At 41.7% G+C, this 22,163-nt stretch overlaps 1 protein-coding gene across 1 annotated transcript in view; it reads right to left on the minus strand.

The window, feature by feature from the left end:
• Window positions 1–683: 683 nt before the first annotated feature.
• ranbp10 (RAN binding protein 10) overlaps window positions 684–22,163 on the minus strand; it is a 48,316-nt gene continuing 26,836 nt past the window's right edge. The window contains exons 4-15 of the mRNA XM_083917268.1: window positions 13,510–13,677; window positions 13,354–13,376; window positions 12,088–12,272; window positions 11,384–11,496; window positions 10,958–11,066; window positions 10,638–10,786; window positions 10,219–10,435; window positions 8,409–8,548; window positions 8,020–8,168; window positions 4,600–4,711; window positions 4,192–4,333; window positions 684–2,998 (exon numbers count right to left, since the gene is read on the minus strand). Of these exons, the coding sequence (XP_083773394.1) occupies window positions 4,203–4,333; window positions 4,600–4,711; window positions 8,020–8,168; window positions 8,409–8,548; window positions 10,219–10,435; window positions 10,638–10,786; window positions 10,958–11,066; window positions 11,384–11,496; window positions 12,088–12,272; window positions 13,354–13,376; window positions 13,510–13,677 (1,496 nt within the window). The 3' untranslated portion in view covers window positions 684–2,998; window positions 4,192–4,202. The remainder of the gene's footprint in view (window positions 2,999–4,191; window positions 4,334–4,599; window positions 4,712–8,019; window positions 8,169–8,408; window positions 8,549–10,218; window positions 10,436–10,637; window positions 10,787–10,957; window positions 11,067–11,383; window positions 11,497–12,087; window positions 12,273–13,353; window positions 13,377–13,509; window positions 13,678–22,163) is intronic.

Genomic DNA, 22,163 nt, shown 5'->3' on the forward strand with positions numbered 1-22,163 from the left:
TCATCTTTTTAGATACAGAGACAGACAGCTGGTCCAATAATAATATGATGATCATTGATGGTGATAAAATCAATTATTAAACTCCAATATAATAAATACAATAGCATGACATTATGGAATCAATTATATCATGGACAGTTATAAAAGAGCCAATAAACTATGACATATTTCCAGAAATGATCAAAACTCAGGCCCAACAGCAGTTGGCTGGCAAAGACTAGCTAGCTGCTGCTAATGTTAGCTGCTCTTTGCTTTGATGCTGGGTAATAATCCAAGCCCACATGCCAGCCTGCCTAATAGGCTAAATAAAAGAAAGCTTAGTTACTGTGCACTGTGTTTATGAGCAGCAGCAACTAGTTAGTTTATTTAAAATGTCTGACTAGCTAGTAAGTTAGCTAGGGGTCCTCCCCGGTCACATAAGCCTATGCCTTAGCTGATTAAATGTAGCATTTTGTTAGGGTTAGGGGTTAGGTTTAGGGCTAGGGGGAAGTGTTAGGGTCTACAAAGGTCTATTTGCTGTGGAATCCAGAACTGATTATTGAAAAAATAACAGATCGGGGAACATCAAACCCTTTAAAAAGGGTCTGATGTTCCCCGGTCACATACAAAGCGGGGAACATCAGACCCTTTTTTAAAGGGTTTGATGTTCCCCGATCTGTTATTTTTTCAATAGGACCCGGGGAACATAAGACCCTGCGAACATAGGACTCGGGGAACATAGGACCCGGGGAACATAGGACCTGGGGAACATACGTAGGTACACTCCTGTTAGCTATCAGCTTATATTGGCTAGCTGGCTAAATGTGGGTAGCAGTGATGCCTGTTAAGAGAAGCTGGAGACGTGTGATTAGTTGAGAGGCGAAGGCTCACTGGTGACAACAGACTTTTGAAAGAGGGCATATTCAATAGACCAGCATGTGAAAGTGAATCATTTCACAATGTATTGGTTCAATTATATCTATTACTCCATTCATTTGATATCTATTTATTAAAAGTCTGTCTTTTTCTATGAGTCTTTACATACAGTCTGTGGTCAGAACGGGTCTGAACCCTGTCCCAGGAAAGTGTCCACTGAGACACATCTCCCAAGCCTGGATGCAGCATCCACGTGTAAAACATGTCATATCATGTTGTTGGGGGCTCAAAGTGATAACTGGTAGTTTATTGTTTTGGTTATTTTAATGCTGATCTGACTCCAAAAGAGGAGCAATGTGGTTAAATCTCATGGTGGCAACAAAAACATCCATCTTTTCCATCTTTTTATCACGTTAGTGTACATACAGGGAGGCACTCTGGGACAAACTTTTGTCCAGAAATAAATAGGCCGGAGTCAAGTCAGGTGGGCATTGGATGAAAGGGGAAAACATTTTTTAACTGGTTTTAACAACCTTTGAGTGGTTTACGATCAAACGCCCGAATTATCACCCTAAACTTAAACACCTAATTGCTTGAATCTTTATTTGAAATTCTAACAGCACGTGCACAGGTCCGTTATAATGAAATCCCCGGGGGTGATTTCACTTTAGCCATCCACACACTGCTCTGCTTTTGATACAGGTTGGACTATTACGGCTTAATTATTTTATCCCAAAATAGATCATTTATACCTCGATAACGATAACGATATCTATATATATATATATATATATATATATAGCATGTTCTCTCCTAATTCAATAAATAACTAGTCTATATGTAACAACCACATAGTAAAGCCTATTTCTGTATACTGCTGTGTGAATTTAATACATAACAAATGATAAATACATTTTTTAAACACTTTAGTGTAAAATATGGACTGGATGTGAGAATATTTCACATCAGATTCTCTGATAAATTTGAGCATGTACGTGTTGTCAATACAGATGACGTGATTGTGTATCTTGATATGATTTTGTCACAATATGATTCCTTTGAAAGATGATAAAAGATCATATGGAATTATTGCCCAGCCCTACATGATAACAGTGTTATGTTGTGTCTTGAGAGTAGGTGTTGTAGCTGCAGTAGGTGCTGAGCTCTGCCATCCGCAACCACATCACTGATTGGTCGATGCTTTGGTCATCCCGGTAAAACTAAGGCTCCGACACCTCTAATCCAATTAAATCCCATGTCATCACCTTCTCCCACCGGTTCGATACTACAGAGGCCCTGCAATGAAGTTTTTTTTACAGGTGATGTTTATTTTCAGGATGTGTCACATCTGTCAGCACTACCTGTTGCATAACTGGGATGCACAGCACTGCGTTTATTTTTTTATTCTTAACTTTATGGAATTCATTTAATAAATAATCATTTTTTCCTGCTTTTGTCTATTCAATATTTTATACCAGTGAAAGTGTTTACCACTGCATGTCATCGGCCTTGACCAGAGTGCTGCTCCTCACAATCAATGGTGTGTTTCATACTGAGCACTTGTTTGCTCGCGCTGCTGAACGTATTTCAAGACATGAATATGAACTTCCAAGTTTTTGGGGAGAATAAATGACTCACAGTCTGTCTGTCGTCTGTATCTCATCAAAGATGATGTTAATAAACCCTTTGTTTAGTTGATCTAGAGTCGTTGGGGTCACCGGGGTAGCCAGATATGGGTGTTGTGGTCTGTGATATTATGAACAACAACAATGTGTGTGTAAAATACTGAACACAGGGAATTAAAATCCACCCATTAAAACTGAAGAAAAAATAAAAAGGGGGATTTACAATTTGTTTTGTCCAGGATGAGCACAACAAACTGACAAAAAAGAACTATAAAAATGTCTAGATAAACAGAATAATAATTCATTATCTTTAAATAGTGTCACACATTTGTTTATTTGATAATACTAAATTAAAAGGATGCTTTCTTCTCTCCTGCTCTCCTCTGCTCCTCTGGCTGTGCCGCTGGCTTGGTCTGACGGACAGCCAAACAAACCAATCACACACGCATGCTCTTTCCTCCGTCGCCATGACAACTACCTGCTGGACATGCCTTCTCTCAGTGCTACTTAACATTAACCTGTGGAGAGATAGGTAATCATCTAAGTAGGTGACAAATGAATGTAGCATGATTAAAACAGCTCGCTTTAATATTCACGTATGACAGTATAGAGCTGGTGAAGGAGGTGGGTCATGGGTCTTTACACCCTGCAGTCATACAGTATTTCCAATATAATTCCTGATGCTTCGATACTGGATGCCCATTGTGCCAAATGTCACTAACGCTTAGAAAATAAGAATCCTGATATTTTTCATCCCGGATCTTATTCTCGTTATTGATGCCATTTTACCTGCGGGTCATATTAACTTTGCACTCACCACCCTTGGAAAGATTTGTGAGGCGTGAACCGGGAAAAACAATATATACGAAGTATAAAGTAAACACAGAAATGAGCCTCTTGGATTCAGCTGATCACATAAGGATCCACTCACGGGCCGATGAAGCCAATCTATCTGCACACTAATCTACAAACAGATATCTGTGTATGAATGTAGCATCTGTAGGCAACGGGACACAATTTGGGTCCTGGAACCTGCCTGGTTTCTGTTCGTTGCCTGAGTGGTACTGACAACGTCTGAGCAGGCTTTGGTTGCATGCAGGTAAACACCAAGCCTCCACCACAGCGACTTCCTGGTGGATCCAATCAGGAATTGACAAAAACAGCAGTTCTCTGAGTGTCCACTAGGGGCAGGTGTCATAACAGAGCAGTTTCTCATTGACCCCCATGTTAAACAGGCTGTTTTAACAGCATTATTAAACCTATTTAAGGTCCGGTACATAAAAAACATTTTAGTCTGTATGTTTAGGTCATATCTCCATGACAACACTGAGGGGGGTGAATTTGTTTGTACCAGGCTAGTTTTTATTTTATTGGAGGTTAAAGAGGTTAAACAGCTAGCCCCTGGCCCTCGTTCTCCTCTGAGATACACGCAAACTTCATGGCTAACTGTAAAGGCCTAAACCACTTCCCATTAAATATGTTTTTTGCAGGTGATCACCTTTCTCTATAACAGAGCTGGGGAGAGCAATGTTAGCATGACCCATACTGAGAATGACCAAAACTTTGAGAAAGATCTAAGCTGAAATACAACCAAATTTACAAGAACTGATTTAGAACAGTGATCAACTGTCAGAAAAAAGCAATTTGAGTCAGAAACAAGCGTTGTCCATGGCCGTTGTAGAAATGCCTTACACAAAATAAATGTACTCACCTGGACCTGGGCTAGTGCAAAAAGTTATCTACTCTGGCGAAGGAGCAGGAACCAGACCGGACTCTGGCCATGAGCTGAACACACTCTGTGGCCTGGCCGAGCGCTAACATCAGCGGAGGCTGCTTAGGCAGATTTTGGGACTCTACAGTAAGAAAACACAGTTAGACACAGTCACACACACTCACACATGAGTCACAGTGCATCAAAATGTGTGTGCTGGGGGCGGCAGACTCTATATCTAAGACAGGGACAACATTAAGCAGTTGCTTTATTTTGGTTATTTTTTTCTTGTGAAGCACTTTGCGTTACATAAATAAAATGTATCATTATTATGTTTATATAATTTTTTCCACATTGCTGTTGCCTTATGAAAATTCTCAATGTAGCGCAAATGTCTGTATGTATTACCCAGTATGGCGCTGTTGAGTGCGGAGCAGAGGGATTCTCTCTGCGTAGGGTCTAGCTGCTGGCCCACGGGGCAGTTCCACGGGTCTGAGTACGCTAGCAGGCTGAAAGCATCCTGCACAGACAGACAGACAGGCAGACAGATGAACAGGCAGACGGCCCATATGAATACACTCAGCAGCTTTCTAGGTTGGGTGTACAACGCGTCATTTGGCCCTATTTTCTAATCTCCATTGAGAGCATTTTTAGAAGCATTTCTCATGTTCGTCACTCGCACGTCTCACAGAACAGATACACTTCAATTTTATTGAATGTATCAATCAATCAATTCTAGACATTTACGTAAGACGGAGTCATGGTGGATTGAATAACAGAACACTTCTGCGCAGCTCACATCTGTAACCTCAAAAGTGTCTCAGTAATCCATATTAAGCAATAAATAAGCACTAATAACTCCCCTATGATGTTTTCAGTTTGAGTGTCGAGCTATCTGACTGAGATTGAAGTTGAACTGTTTGTGTCACAATTAAGACCTAAGACAATATTAAAATTGCTATATACTGTATATATACATGTATATTGAAATAATGTTTATTTGGGAAGCAGTCAGGACAGACTTGTCTCAGATGTGTGTTGCTTGTGTCTAGACATACATCAGTCATCATTTATCACTGCTTCACTTTTTAATTAGAAATGTAGAGATGCATGTAAGCAAGTTAAATTTCCCACATAGAAAGTTAAAAAAAACTCAGATATGGAACTGGAAAGCACATCTACTGGTTGCACTCACACTGGTCAAACAAATTAGACTGTAGCCGTGGAAGGTCCTTAGGCACGGTAGGGATGGACAGTGTGAGTGCAGCCTAAGTGATGCACACGTCTGTTTTTTTCCCACCTGTGTACTGCCTAGTCTATCATCTACTTTGCTTGTGTTTTCTTAAGTGTCAGTGCTGTGAGCTCTCAATGCCACCGTAGATTTGAGCCTCTCTCAGCTCAGTTGTTTCGGCTCAGTATGTTTGAACCCCACATGTGTGATCTACCACAGAAAACCTGAACTGTTTGCTGTCAGCCCAGCACATGACAGAGAACTGGTGTAATTAAATGACCGGTGAACAAAATCTTACACCTGACAAGAAAAACAAATCATTCTTCTTGCCCTTTCCGAGTGGGCAAAAGCCTGACTCCAGTGACAATGTTGCTCTGTGTCTGCTGAGTGACAAATGATCTAGCTCAAAGTACAATGTGTCAGGTCTCAAATTCTGCCACTTGGCCTGAAGTCTTTCTGACCCCCGGTGGTTAAACCCCACCTATACAATGGTCCCACACAAACACTGAGTAAGTGCACTGAACAAATCAACAATGGGATGTGCCAAAACATCCTTCAATTAAATGAAGGCAAAACTGAGGGAGTTGTTTTCGGAGCCAAAGAGGAGGAACGTTTAAAAGCCAGCACTCGTGTCGGCTTCAGTCAGCAACGTTAAAAAGCGTCTTGGTGTGGTCATGGACTCAGATCTGACTTTGACCAGCCACATTAAGACAATAACAAAGTCGACCTACTGTCTCAGCTGGATTTTGAAAAACTAGTCCATGTATTGATCTTCAGTAGACTCGACTACTGTAACGGTGTCTCCGCAGGTTTCCCTTAAAAATCGATTTGACAGGGTGCAGTTAATTCAGAACGCTGCTGCCGGAGTCCTCATTAAGAGCAAGAGAGTGTATCATATCACCCTAGTTCAGAGGGCTTTACACTGTTCCTTTCTGTCAAAGAACTTTCAAATACAATAGTTCAATAGATGAGAGTAGCACATGAGGCCACGCCCCCCGTTCCGGTGAAAACATACTTCCGGCTTTGACTGGTGATAAATACAAACCCCGCCGTCATCTGTCCTGATTTCACCTATTTTACGTTAACCGGCCTGGAAACCTCCTGCAACGACTAACGTTAGACAGGCAGCTATGTTACGTCGCTGCTGAGAGATGAACCGCTACGTTATATGTAAAAAACACTGAGTTAGGGAATGTGTGTCCATACAGTTTACCGAAGGAGAAGTGGGTAAAGGAGCCCACTCAGTGTCCAGAGGTGACATACCCACACATTCACTCCTACCTCACTGAATCACCAGGGAATGCACAATTATGACAACGATCCCTTTCTCTGTCGTTAATATACTGTGGTTTTAGTTCAGCTCTGTGAAACAAAACAAACCACCTGAGGTTAATGAGGGTGAAAATGTACTGTCTTTATCTCTCTGACACACACACACACACACACTACCTGCCATCTTTCTGCCATCATCTGTCAATACATATGGAAATATTACTTGTGTTTCCTCAAATGTAATCAATTTTCTTTTTATAAAGTACTCACTCCTGTTTTTCATATTAGCGCCTATGGAACACTGAGGTCTTCCCTTTTATTTTCGTCCGCGAGGGGGCGTGGCCTTTTACATGACGTAGGGTTACGGTCTTCTATACTGCTATATTATGAAACATCTCAGGCTGCTTTCAGTCCCCAGAGCAACTAAACTACAGTCAACTAAACATGGAGAAGCAGTGTTCCCTTTTTCTGCACCACAAATCTGGAACAAACTTCCAGAAAACTGCAGGTCTGCTGCAACTCTTGGTTCTTTTAAATAAAGACTGAAGATTTGTCTGTGTGGCACTGCCTTTTATGAAATCAAACAGTTATTAATTTCTTACACTGCACTGTCACTTCGATTCCTGTATTTTATACCCATCTCATTCTATTCTACCTCGTTTTTATTTTCTATGCTCTTTAATGACTGTTTTAAATTTATTTTTTCACGTTTTAGGTGGAGCACTTTAAATGACCTTGTTGCTGAATTGTGCTTTATAAAAGCACTAATGCAACAGTCAACAAACCCGTAAAATAGCACATAATTTCGTAATAATTGTTCTTCTTTAAAAGGTCGGTTTCTCATGGCCAATTTTGTTGTGATAGTCGCTTTGCTCTAATGCAATTAGCACGACATTCTTATGATATTAGAAAACGGTTAGTGTTTAATAAATAACTACAGACAAGCCACTTGGCAGAACCTCTATCATTCCCATACAGTTTCTTGTGTTTTGCCAGGGACTCTATTGTTCTCAGAGTGGCTGCTTATGAAACAGAGGACACAGCCGGCAGTACAAAGTAATTTGCGCCTTCTTCTGTGCAGCAGAGAACTGACCCACTGGTTCTTGCAGTTGGGACTCTGTCTGCTTCATTACAGCACATCTGAAATCAAACATTGTTCAAATTCCTGCAGCGTGTACAGAATGCTGCGCCCGGGATTTCAACTGGTGCCAACAGAAGAAATCACTTCAGCCCAGTGTTGGCATCTCTTTAATCTGGTGTAGCACAGCTGTTACTGTATTTGGAATCAAAAGCGTGTGAACGTGCAGCTGTGTGCGCGTGTGTACCTGTAACATCTTCTTGTGCGTGGCGTTCTTGCCGTACTCGCGGCACAGCTGCTCATTGAGAGCTTGCAGCTCCCGTCCGAACTGGATCATCCTCTCTGTGGCTGCCTGGTTCCCTCCACAAAGCTGTCTGCCATTACTACAACCATCATCTGTTGGCAACAGACACACACGTGCAAACACACACAGTTAAAGTTAACATCCTGCTGGAAGTTAAATGTAAAAAAAACATATGAGGGAAATGCATAAAATGGCTCAAATAATGGAAAGAATGAGTAAAATAAAGGAAAAAAGCAAGAGTCATGTTGCGTATATGCTGCAAACTGGAGCGAGCAGCGTTTACTGTAGATCTGTGTGTGTGTGTGTGTGTGTGTGTGTGTGTGTGTGTGTACCTGTGACCCCATTGCCAATGCTGTTGTCATCTGGCTGAAGGATCTCTTCATGTTTGTATGTGCCATTCATGATCCGCGCTGAGGAGCCCTCAACAACCCCGTTGGTATAGTGCTCTGCTTCGATCTCCATCTCACTGTCACTGGAAACGCACAAATAACAGCATACCGGAGTGTTAAACTCAAAGGATAAAGATTGATGAAGAAGGAATATGAACGGAATGTTAATGTTGTTAATGTTAATCCCTTTACAGACAGGGCAACAACTGACTAAAGCAAACACTGATCAGAGGTGATGAAGCCCACGTTGAGGATCTTCACAAATTGGCCCTTCTGTAGTAAAGGCCATTTTCTATTGAAGCCTGTTGACACTTCACAACAGAAGTCCACTGAGGTGACCACCACCAAGACAGTCAGGATAAGAAGAAGAATTCCTTTATTTGTCCCGTGGAGACAAGAGGATGCCTTTATGAGCCGGAGTATACAGAAGAAACCCTTTCTTTAGAGAGACTGAAGAGCAGAACGAGAGAAACGGGAGAAAAGTGCTGTTTGACAGCAAGATAGTAGTGTAAATATTAAAAAAAATGTTTTAAGTGTGCCCTTCAATAGATGGCTAAAGTAGGTTTTGCTGCCGCCCCTGTCCACAGTAGCTTCTGTGTCATTTCTCCTGTCTGCTTCTCCAAACTGGCAGCGTGCTAACAGTCATCGGCTGTAGGTAACACACTGACTATGGATAAAGTACCTCATACAACCACACTTCAAAAAAGCTGGACTATCCCTTTATGGTGTTACTAGCACTGTAGCTGCATGTTTCAACAACAGAGAAAGAGAGATATAAATACGAATAAATACACATGTTAACGTTCATTATTAGAGTTTAACACACAAAATCTCCAATCTGCTTCATCAGAATGTGTGGGTGTGGTTTGACCGACAGTGTCTGGCAACTTTGGCTTACTGAAAGATGGGATGTCACCTTTTTTGCCACCTGAGCTCTGCCCGTTTCCAAACAGTGAGAAGAGCAGAGACGAAACAGCAAAGACACACATCTCTCTTGATATAAATGTGTGTCCCTTGAAAAACCATATTACTCAGTTTTAAGATGATTGAGAAAATAGGTTGTCAGGGACTCAACACTGGACGACATCTAAAGGGGCAGCAGTAGCTCAGTCCATAGGTTCACCGGTTTGAGTCCCTGTGTGGACCATGAATGGAATGTGGACTCGTGGCTGGAGAGGTGCCAGTTTATCCATTGACAGCCCCCACGCTCTGACATCTCTCCATTAATTGCATGTATATAGGTCCTGTTTGTCCGTGTGTGTGTATTTCGGGAGTGTGTGTGTGTGTGTGTGTGTGTAACCTGAATAATAACAGAGTGAAAAAATGGAATTTCCCCTTGCGGGATTAATAAAGTAATAATTTTTCTTCTTCTAAATGAAACTTTGCAGAGACGAAAATGGAGCAGGAGCAAAACGGCTCCTGTTTTGACATTGTGCAATCAGACTTCCTTCTAAAAATAATCAATTGGCACACAAAGTCAAATATAGTGCAGTATCATAGAAGCTGCCAATGTTTTTATTAGCCTGCACTGATTACATATTACTGTCTTAAACGACTGTGGTAATGATTTGTTGATGACAAACTATCCCATTGGCACATTTGATGATCAACTGTGATAACACGGAGCTGATCTCTGTTTATATGTTACAGTGAATACCATTATAAATTCCTTACATCATACCTGGTGTTTATCGGCTGCACATAGTGCCAGGTTAAACAAGTCTGACATGATTTGACTGACAGGCCTTCCTACCTGGTTTCCTGGGTGCTGTTGGCGCTGTGTGGCTGGCTCTTAGTGGAGTCTGAGGAGTTGGACTCGGAGTAGTTGACGGAGGAAGGGGAGGAGGAGGTGGAGGAAGAGGCAGAGGAGGACACGCTGGGGTATTTGACGCTGCTGCTGCCAGTGCCACTGTGGCTCTTTGACTTGTTGGGGGGAGTCACTCCGTTACTGCAGGTTGGGCTGTCTGCTCCTGTGTGTGTGAGTGCGTGTGCGTGTGTGTGTGCGTGTGCGTGTGTGTGTGTGTGTGTTTGTGTGTGTGTGTTTGGGTGTGTAGGGTGGGGGGACAGTAAACAGCAAAACACAGACACATAGCCATCAAAACATAAAGATTTTATAAGAAATAATAAGTCCATCTTTGTCAGTGTGTCACTCTTCAGGACGAGCATGAGTACCTCCTGTGTGCAGGTGTGTGTTGCTGGCTCCGTGGCGGGGGCTGAGGCTGGGTGAGCCAGGGTAACTGTCCTGGGACTTAGGGGAGCGAATGGTCAAGCAACGCACCTCGCTGTCTGTACCGTTCACCATCTCCACGAACTGACGACACCTAAAAAGAAAGGCACACTAGTGTAACTTGTATTTACTGGGAAACTGCGCTTGTAAGCAAGAAGGTACCACATGTTCCACATCCACAGCAGCACTGATGAAGGTAAACAATCAATGCTCCGCTCTACAGATGATAGTTGTAGGATTTTAATCCTTTAACACTCAGACTTACTTCAACATGAATAGTAGGTTGGGGTTGTGATCTAACAGGCCGGGATAAAGCTGCTGAGTAGCCTCTATGGCTTCACCCACCCGTCCTGCCAGCACCAGCTTCTGTATTCCTATTAGATAAAAGAAGCAGGGTGCTGTTACGGTATTTCATCAAGAGGAAGCATGCTCTCACAGCGATCAGGCCAGTGTGTCAATTATGGAGGCCATAGTTCATGTTTGTGGGGGATAAACGATAGCCTCAGTGTCCAAGTTTGGACGTCTTTTGTTTCAAAAAGAAGAGAAACTTTACATGGCTTATTAAGGAGTAACACTTCAACAAAAACACCAACCCCGAACGTCCTTTGCTACTGTTAAATGACATGTAATATTTGCAACAGGTCGATTAAAAATGTGAAATAATATGTGAGTGGTTGGTTTGTTCACACACTCTGTCTGTTCTTTATTGATGTCTGGTCCTCTTGTATCATGGTCTCTGTGGCTCTGGCGAAGGCTGTTGCGGTGGCACAGTACCCGTGATGCACCAGGTAGCTGGATACCATACTGGAGACAAAACAGGAGAAATAGTTTAAAGGTTGAATTTCTTAACCACTTAGCAGTCGGCAGCAGGTCGATGCAGGAAGATGCCACATAAAAGTGGTGAACATCATCTGAAAGCTGAGAACCCGAAGATTCACTTGAGATGCAGCTCAGAACCATGTGTTAAGATCTTCTAGACATAAATCCGGAATAAACATTGTGTTTCAGTTAGGCACCTATTCAATGTTAAAAGTTTACAAGGGCTTAGCATTAAGATCTTAATTTATGTCGCCCATTTCCATGGTACGTTAAGTCTCATACGTGGGGTAACGATTTTTGTGTTCATACCATTTGTTACACAAAGTTGGCGCTAAATTTACCATTTTTTTCTCCACTCGAGAATTAATAAGAATGCTCAAAAATCCTATACCGAGAACTCGAGGAACATGATAGAAAAATCAAAAACTTTTGACATTTGAAGATATCTGTGTGAATTGCATTTTTGGTAATATTTTGTGTGACAAAAGCTATATTAATGTAGCATCACTTAAAACAGTTCGTTCCCTCAACTGTGTGTGTTTGCGTGTTCACAGAGATGTGGGGACTGAATCTTACTTCTGCAGGACAGCCTGCCACTCCCCAAGCCTCTCTCCGATGGGGAAGCGGGCGATCATGCCATGGATTTTTGCCCGCCATTCGCTCATGTAGTCCTCGATGTCGAAGACAAAGGGCTGCTGGCCAAAGTTAGCATCTACGATCTCACCCGGAGTTTGAAGCCCCACAGTGGGGTACAGGTTGGGCTGTTGGATAGTAAAGATGACAAATATTTCAGACCACAGTCAGTTTTTTCTTTTATTACTACATGGCATAAACATTACACATTGTTTTTTAGACCAATTAAGGATCAAGTTGCAGTTGCATAACCTTGAGACAGTTATAATCGGTTTGCTAGTTATTAGTATATGCTAGCAGCAGGCTTGTATGTCTACCTACAGCTTATCAAACAGCGCAGTCGCTCCACTGTCTCCTTTTTAATGACATACAGAAACATCTTGGTTTGTAAAATACACTGGGAAGGAAAATAAGAACCCACATGTTCTAAAAAGCATGATTATGGAAAGCCTCGGGTCATGGCTTGTTAACTTCCTGTAATGGAAAACTGTTTTTGGGTAAACAGGCTGGCAAATGACACCGTAGGCTGTCTTTTTACTAAGTTATCATTACATTATAGGGTTCAGTTGGACTTCAGTTGACTTTTGGTAGAAGCAAAACCACCAACAAGGTATGAAATTAACACCAAGAGCCGGTTGAATGGTTCAGGTTTGACGGTGGTTGGTAACTCCATCTGCTCTTGCAGCAATTGTGGCCAGCAACCAAATGTGATTTTGAGTTCCTGTTCTATTCTTAAAACCTATTTGGCTGGTCAAACCGTTGAAGTGGCTGTTTGGGTTGGGTTTTTTTGTCGTCGTTTTTTTTGCAGGGGAATGTTCCAGTTACTGCTGCCACTGGACAAAAAACGGTTAGTTTCCAACCCAAATACCAACACAAGCTGCAATTAGATATGGACCTGCATGGTCAATGTTCAATTATATAGTATGACATATTGTCAGTCACTACGGTGAAAGGAATGGTATGATAAGAACCACATGGGTTTGGTATCATGACATTAGCTTACTGCATGGAAAAAAATGTAATCTGTTGAGGAAATGTATATTTTAAGGTCAAATTAGAGTATCTTTCATGACTGCCAAGCTGCTACAGAATCAAAACTGGTCCGTCAATTAAAGTGCAGCAATAAAAAGGTTAAATAAGAAAAGAAAGCATTTGGTATATCAGAAAAATAATGCTTCAATTGTGTGATGCACAAATAATGATACTTACAGGAAGGTCTGTGAATGCCACACCTGGGGGATAAAATGACACAGTTAAGTCTACATGATGATAAAGCAATAAAGAACAAACTATCCATTAGTATGTGTCACAATTAAATGATAATCAACTCACATACATAATACAACACACAACATGTTCACCGACCTAAACTGATGCCATTTTTGGTGTAAAAGCAAGTGTTGTTGATGAGGTTAACGCAGCAGCCAATCACATCCCCCGTGGTGAATGTTGGGCCGTACGGTTGGCCGGTCCCAGAGGAGCAGAAGGAGTGGCCGTCATCTCCATGGTAACCATATGAGTGCTTGTCCCATCCTAAAATAGGACAGGGATTAGGATTAGTTTTGTCATTTCATACTTGTGACAAACGCGTTGTTAGCCCAGAAGCAGCGGTTAAGGTTGATAAGTATGCATGTTGTTTTGCAGCCCTGGCCCTATTCAGTCTAATACTGCACAAATCAAGTGAGTGCTGCTCAGTATAAACAGTTTCTGAATCCACGGGAGTGTCTGAGGTGAAGGGACTGGCTCGAGGTCACTCTTAACACTGGCTGCAGCCGAAGGAGGGGAGACAGTTACTCATTGACTTCTGCTGCTCAGATTTTTCCATCCGACTACCACTGCCTGCAGGGCGACTCATGAAATTATACACAGACACATACACACACACACACACACACACACACACACACACACACACTTTGTGACTCTTTGGCATGCAGAGCAGTGCTGTGGATGACCAGCAGGAGGATCTCTTCTATGTAAAGCAACTGGTGAGTCACCGCCATCAGGAACAGCAGTCCAGGAGGTTGAAGCAGGAGAATACGGGGGGGGGGGGAGAGGATGTCATGACTTGCTCATTATACTCCCTAATGTACTGTTCCTGCTGGTACTGTCTGTTTATCTGTGTGTGTGTGTGTGTGTGTGTGTGTGTGTGACTGTGCGTTATTTTAGGGCCAGACTGATACAGGATTTTTAAGAAATACTGATACCAGGGATGTGATGAGATATCATATCTCATCGAGGTAAAAAATGTCTTGCAACATCAACACGTAAGAAGATAAATGGCAACAGAGTGACAGATAAGATACGAACAATATGTAAGCACTGTAAGAAGATAGTGCAGTCAGCACCATAACACAAACACCTAATGCATGAGACCCCTCAGCTTCTTTAACATCAGGCTACAACCATTGACTTTATAAAAACTGGACGTAGCATACTTGTCGTGGTCTGTTCTCTCAACTCGATCCAATCTAACTCTCCTACAGGAGTCGCCATCTTGTCAGACATTTCCTCTTACTAAAAAAGGACATGTATGTGACGTTGGGGGGAGGAAGAAACGTCCATCTGGCTGATGTTTATCTCAGAGGAGAAGTGAGGGCCAGAGGCTAGCTGTCACTCAAGAGGCCACACCCCTAATTATTCATAAACTTCAACCTCCAATAAAATAAAAACTAGCCTGGTACAAAAAAATTCACCCCCCTCAGTGTTGTCATGGAGATATGACCTAAACATACAGACTAGAATGTTTTTTTGTACCAGGCCTTAAACAGGTTTAATGATGCTGTGAAAACGGCCTGTTTAACATGGGGGACAAGAAACTGCTCTATTGTGCAATAGTCCTAGTGGACACTGAGAGAACTGCAGTTTTTGGCACTTCAATATTGAATCAACTAGGAAGTCCCTGTGGTGGGGGCTTAGCTACAAGTCATAGGTTCAGTTTGGACACCTGACGGACCCGAAGCCTCCGTATCTGACGAGTAGAGAAAACATATCGGTCTCTGCTGACTGTCAGCAGCTCCTGAGCCACAGCTGCTGGATAACCTGTCTTCAGCTGCTGACTGACAGAAGTTTACTCAGCCAAAATAGTTTTCATGTCGGCTCCATGGGAAGAAATCAACAGTTTAACGGATCCACACACAGACTGATTTGATGAGTTAATATAGATTTTTCATATGTTGAAAACACGTATACAGCGGGAGAAAACGCAGGTGTGGGTCAATAATAAAATGAAAACCTATCTGTTCTGTGAGATGAGCGAATGGTGGTCGTCACAGACCTTCTTGACTTGCTCTCTGTGGAGCAGTGACTGTATGTTGGTAGGCAGGAGTATACTTTACCAGTGTGAGTACCGTAGGCTACACCGCGGCTAACACAAGACTTTACAAAGACACCTGCAGCACCACCTCTGCTAAAATCAACCGTGCCTGTAAAAAAAATACTAAAGTTTCAAAATATTGTTAACTGAGGACCTCGTCACACACCTTACCGATACAGATTTTAGACTGGAAAAACTCACAGATTACTGAAATGGAAGTTGACATATAGCGACATTTTAAGCTGAAATGAAAATGTACCTTTTCTATAAGGATTGCGCACCAATATGATCATACTATATAAAGTCAGAAGGTTGCTTTCCTAACTAAACAAGTCGATTAAATGATATTTAACATTATTATGTATAACATTATACATTATGCAGTGTAGAATTTTACAAATACATACATTTCTTATAATATATTATAAGGATTCCTGAAAAGACTTATGTAATGTGGTACAAATGAAAAATAAACCAGTGAAGGTTCAATGCCCAAGCACAATTCGTGGCTAGAGAATAGTTCATTTGACCAGTGTGTGAGTGCGCCAAGGCCCGGTACACTTCCTGGCCCTGGTCCGGTTGAGAAAGGTGGGCTTTGGCACGGCATCATTGCACATGTGCGAGCACGATTACGAGCATTGACGGTGGTCCTGACGACTCTTTATATGCAACTGTTCCCCTCCACGGACATTTAAAAAGATGCTGCTGAAGGATTTCGTAGAGGTCTGATGCGGAGGGGGAGTGGTGGAGTGTTAACTGCACATTTAGTCAGATGAATATTCAATTCAATATAGATGAATATTCAAAAACAGCTTGACAGAACAAAAACTCTCAGGGGTGATAACGTATCAAGAAGCAAGAGTGCTGTGGCTCGGATCTGTTGAAGTAAAGTGAGTGCAGGCCGGGGTGGGCTAGCGGGGGGCGGACTCAGATCATCTGGGCAAAGTGTAAGTAGACTCCAAATCTCAGCAAGAAAACCAATAAGCTTATTCTTCCGAAAGTGTCAAACTATTCCTTTAGCCATCTTATGACCCCTCAGATTGGAAAGCACCCAGAGTCTTATAGTCAGTGTACAGCAGCTCAGCTGAATATCACCACGGCTGCTGTGGTGATATTCAGCTGAGCTGCTATACACTGACAGTACAGCAGCGGGACCTTGTATGATATCCCTTAAGTATATGGAGAATAAAGTTCCCAATCATAAATGAACAAAGTTGGCTTGTTTTTTTTACTTTAATTTAAAATGAACATCACCTACTACAGTTCTTTCTACTTAAAGGAAATTATTAAGACATTAGAGGCCTGTCAAATAAAGTGTTGCTCTATATTTGAAGCATTGCATAAACAAACTGACCCTTTTAATCTGAAAACAAGGTCAAGGAGGATGAGGGGGGGGGGGGGGGGGGGGCTCTCATAAGAATAGAACCAGTGCTCACTGGATATAGGGATAAGCAGATTGCAGTTGTGTTTTTGGATCTCACTTTAACTTGTTTTTGAGCTTTTATTGTCTGTACTTTACTCACAAGCCAAACAGGGACAGCGAAAATGAGTACACAACAGCAAATCTCTTGCTCTAGCTCCGCCTACCCTCTCCGGCAGACCAACCACTGCTGGTTGATGGAAAATGTGTCAATAACTGGGCAGCACATGTGATTTTTCCCAGGAATGTCACCACAGACTCCCAGTTAATGCAAATGCATTTCTTTTCATCAATGGGCTCAGTCACCATTGTGTTACCTCATTCAACAACATTTATCAAAATAGAAAATCTTCAAGATTGTTATGTTATGTTAACTATGTAATTCTTTTCAGCTGATAAAACCTCAAATAATCCGACTCTGAAAATAGAAAGAAGCTTTGGGCATTGAGGGTACCACAGAGCAAGAAGCACCAGTGAACATGCTGTACAGCCAATGTGTAGCTGACCTCAAATAGCATATATATATATATATATATATATATATATATATATATATACAGAAGGATCACGATTATACAGCAGTAATCAGATGCAGTTTGGGGGACACTGCATAGTGACCGTGAACGTAAAAAGATGGAGGCTCTAAAAAGAACGAGCTCGCCTGCAATTACATTTTAGCGCCCGGAGGCTGCTAGAAACATCGCATCTCAAATCTTATGGAGTACAACTTTGAGTAAAGTATGAAGTACATGTTGATGCATCTAATAATGTCTGCTTCATCATAAAGTTTCATTGTTGGTGGTCAGTAAAGTGTAATGCATTTGCATTTACTTGAATGTAATCTCCCTAACAGAGAAAACAACAGTTTTGTCACGTTGGTCCAGTGAATCTAAGCCAGCTGTGTAATGTCTAGTAAAACATACAGACTGGATGTACAAAGAATGTACAGACTGTATGGTGATTTCAGTTTCAACAAAGATCTGGCAACAAGGCTGAGGTAGATCTACGGCCTGGATCCCCTTTAGCAAGAGGAAACAACTAAATTTGCTAACATCTGAGTTTAAGCTTTTGAATGACAGGCTTGTTAAGCCTTTATTTTTCACACTGGGCGAGTTTTGCTGGGGTTCCTAACTGAGCTGAAAGGGACCTGAATCCAACAGTGATCAGCTTCAGCTCACTGCTGCTCCGTCAGTGTCTCTCCTCAATCACAGCTTGTCTGTCGTTGCCAAAAAGCAAAGCGGGGTTAGTGAAAGTAGGTCGTGGGTGAGCCGAGATATTAGATGTGTAGTACTACATGTGTTTATATGTGTGTAACATGTAATAAAGTATTAACACAAACCAAATGTGAAGATTAGTTTTTGTGTCTATGTTGTGTGAATTGGTGTGCCCTGTTTTAACTTGAGCACACTTTGTCATCTAACTGTGCATTCTTTTGTTCATATATGTGTGTGTGTGTGTGTGTGTGTGTGTGTGTGTGTGTGTGTGTGTGTGTGTGTGTGTGTGTGTGTGTGTGTGTGTGTGTGTGTGTGTGTGTGTGTGTGTGTGTGTGTGTGTGTGTGTGTGTTTGTGAGTTTGTTGAGGTATTAGATTAATCTGCTGACAGGGATATTGCGTCTAAAGCCAGTCTCACTGCTCCAACATGCTAATGAAATGGGCAGGTCTCCACAGCCAGATCAGACACAGAGGTCAGCAGTGGAGAGTGTTGCACTATTAAGGGACACAGACACACACACACACACTCTCTGTCTCTCTCTCTCTCTGTCTCTCTCTCTCTCTCTATATATATATATATATAAATATATGAATATATAAAAACACAAATGAAGGCATGAGTTCACCAGCACATACGGCGCATTTGCTGTTGGACTTAACAAGTACACTCAGAGACGCAATCAGGCAGTCCAGGACACACACAGATAAATCCACAGAGTTCGGGACAAACACAGTGGCACACAAACACACAGAGTCAGTCAAAGTTAAGGCAATCAACAGTAATCTGTCTACCACGGCTACAGACCATCTGTGGCAGAAACCAAGCAACCGCAGATATGTTCATAACTAATGTGTGGGCACATTTGGAAAACATAAGCACAACTTTGTGTGACATTTGACACACGTGAATGAAGAAGAGAGGGAAATTAATGATCTGTGTGTGTGTGTGTGTGTGTGTGTGTGTGTGTGTGTGTGTGTGTGTATCTAGAGTCTGCTGAACTGGCTACCCTGGTGTCCACAGCATTCCACAAACGTCGGCCACCGGACAGATCTTGACCAGTCAATAAGCAGGTCAAATGGCCCCAGCCAGGGATGGAGGCCCCAGTATGTGATTGGTCAGAGCCGAGGAGTGCTCTGATTGGTTGGAAGGAGCAAGGGGCTTTATTCAGGCTCTAGGCAGCTATATGGCTACTACACTTCCTCCCGTGTCATCACAGTTCGCTGAACCATTCATAGATGTCATTGTATGTGTGTGTTCACAGAGGGTCGAGGGCACGAGGAGAAAGATAAAGCTGCCAAAGAAATAAAAGAGGAATATTCAGAGTGGAAAAGTGGCCTCTTTTTCAAAAATCCATTTTCAACTCACAGCAATAAAAAACACTACCATGCCTGCGTTGGCAAATAACTTACAGATAGACATGTCAATGTGTCAGTAGACTAGAACATGGATAGTTGTTGTCAGACCATCTTGTTTTCTTCTTACATCTTTAAAGTATCACCTTTGTTCTCTGGATCCTGGAAGTGGACTCTGTGACCATGGTCCAACACATGTAAACAAAGTTGCTGGAAAAGCACAGCAGCATATGTATTGACTGATATGGTTGCCATGTGATTTTAATAAAGGAAACGAAGGATACAATCTGTTCTGTAACTGTGATTCAGTGTAATTTATTAATTTAATCTGTATCACTGGAATTCAAACTTTGTTTTGTTTTGAGCTCAATTCTGAATTGAATTGAATTAAAGACAAAGTCAGTTTACTTGTCATGGCTGCTGTTATATGCTATGATTGTATAATGTCATCTGTGGCTCTGGAGGAGCTTTTTTATGGATAAAACAACCCTGATGATGTCACAGTGATGTCATCTGGGTTATCTCAGTTCTGTTAAGAGATACATTTATATGAGTAAGACTAGGCTATACAATGGGCATGGAGTTTGAAAGATGCAGGAGTTTACCAATAAAACATATTATTGAGTAGCATTATGAGAAGTGTAGGATGATGGAACCAGTACTTGGGGGCTTAAAGGCACACTTTGGAGATTATGACCACAAGCGCCGCTGTAGAGCAATGTTTTTACAGGTGGGTCTGTTTTTGTTTAGACCATTTACAACCAATACATGTATGTCGCCAGTTACACCCTATTCTGCTGATGGACAGTCGGTAGGCTTTATCGCATGCACATACAAATGTAGCAATAAAGCTAGCTAGCAAACATGAGTATGCACTGTTTAAAAGTATTGCAGAAATAAACTTGTTTTATGACAAAGAGAATAAATTCAATACATTTGTCAGACCTTAAGGATACACAGCATTTTAGGTGAGTACACACACAGTTTAAAAACCTGATTATATTTGGGTTAAGGGCATACTCCAGTTTATCAAATACCCCCATTATTGGTGCATGTAAATTCCCGGATTACTTTCGGGTTTCGCAAAGACCCATTTCTGTCCCAATTCTGTCCAAAAGTCGGCTGTTTCCCCATGCTTGTGATTCTGACAAAGGTGAACCAGAAAATAAAGCTGTATTCCGATCAGCTGTACGTTGGCGGAGCGCCACCTACTGTACCGGAGGAAGAGTTTCTCCCGTAATTTTCCCATTCAACCCCTCTCATGTATACGTAGAGGAACTTCAATAATCTGATTGTTCCCTTAGCCAGGGAAAGATAATTTTCGGGTTACTGATTGAATGTAAACATAACCTCTGGTTTGTTTAGAAAAAAACTCCACAGGCACCGTTAACCCATAGTAGGGACTAGAGCTGTTTCAATACTGATACCAGTATCAGGAGTGCCTTGATACTGCCTAAAATGAGGCTAATATAGCCTCACAAAAATATGTACTTAAAGTAGTTTATTCATGTTCTTTTTCAGTTATAACTGACTGAAGTTTTAAAAACCTGAGTCAGGCCATACAACAATGACAGCAATTATATCACACCAATACAGGGTTTGTCGTAAACGGCTGTTTAAAAAAATAAAAAGCACAAGTTCAGTTATCAGAAAAGAAAAGATTTCATCGGAACATCTCTACTAGGGACTAAAGGTCTGGACAGCTCTTGTTCATAGCATTGATTTCGATTGATTTTTCAATAACTGAGTAGTTTTGGGCTTAGCCCGTCTGAGCCCGTCTGAGAGAAAATTCACCCTGATTGGCAGTTCAGTCAGTGCACTAGAAGAGAAAAGGAAGTGAGGAAAGTAAACAAACGGCTAAAGTCAAGAGGCTGTGAGATAAAAAACAAACTTGTTATATTAAGTAAGATTATTTTTTCTAGTCATTGAGCTTTTTAGCAGAAACGGTTCGTAATTGTGCCAACAGGCTAACTAGCATCCTATAAGCATCCTGTCGGGCTTCTGGTTTCCCGTTTTGAGTGACAAAAACAGACAGCTGTTGCATGCTGGTATGGAAAGTTATTTCCTCTCACACAGGTGCAAAACATGTGCTAGCTGGCTGTCAGGTGTAGTCATCACGGTGTGTTCAAGTGCCACTCGTGGGTGAGACACTGGTTTTTGAAGTCGACTTGGTGTGTCACTGTATGAAAAATTGCTTGTGAATATGACACCCTTTGATATGTGGGAAACACCTTCACACAAATACGCTGTAAACAAAAATGCATATCATATATGATCTGGTGTTGACTACGGCTCAGGCCCAAAAATACTTTCTATTTAAAATCCAGCAGTTTGAGCAAACCTACATTACAAAGTGAGAAGCAGTGTTGTCTTAAGTCAGATTAGTCTGAGGTCAGCCTCATCTGCCACTGATCCATACTCTTCAGAGACATGTCCTGACATGTCCTTTCTGCAGCTGTCTGACTGTTCACACTGAATCCACAAGCCGCATCCAATTACTATAGCAACGCCACACGTCTTCATCTCGCCCCGCTTTCATCCCTAAATCTCATAAATGTTGGCACTTCTCCAGCTGTTTTCACTTATCCACAAAATCCATTTCTTGTCACTTTCTTCATTCCTTTCATCTACATTTATATCTCGCCTCCGCACATGGAAATATTGTCCATCCACATAATCTGCCAACTGATAATAATCAACCCTTTTCCAGTGTTTTAA

Source organism: Echiichthys vipera, assembly GCF_963691815.1.
Source record: "Echiichthys vipera genome assembly, chromosome: 7".
Classification (NCBI taxonomy): domain Eukaryota; kingdom Metazoa; phylum Chordata; class Actinopteri; order Perciformes; family Trachinidae; genus Echiichthys; species Echiichthys vipera.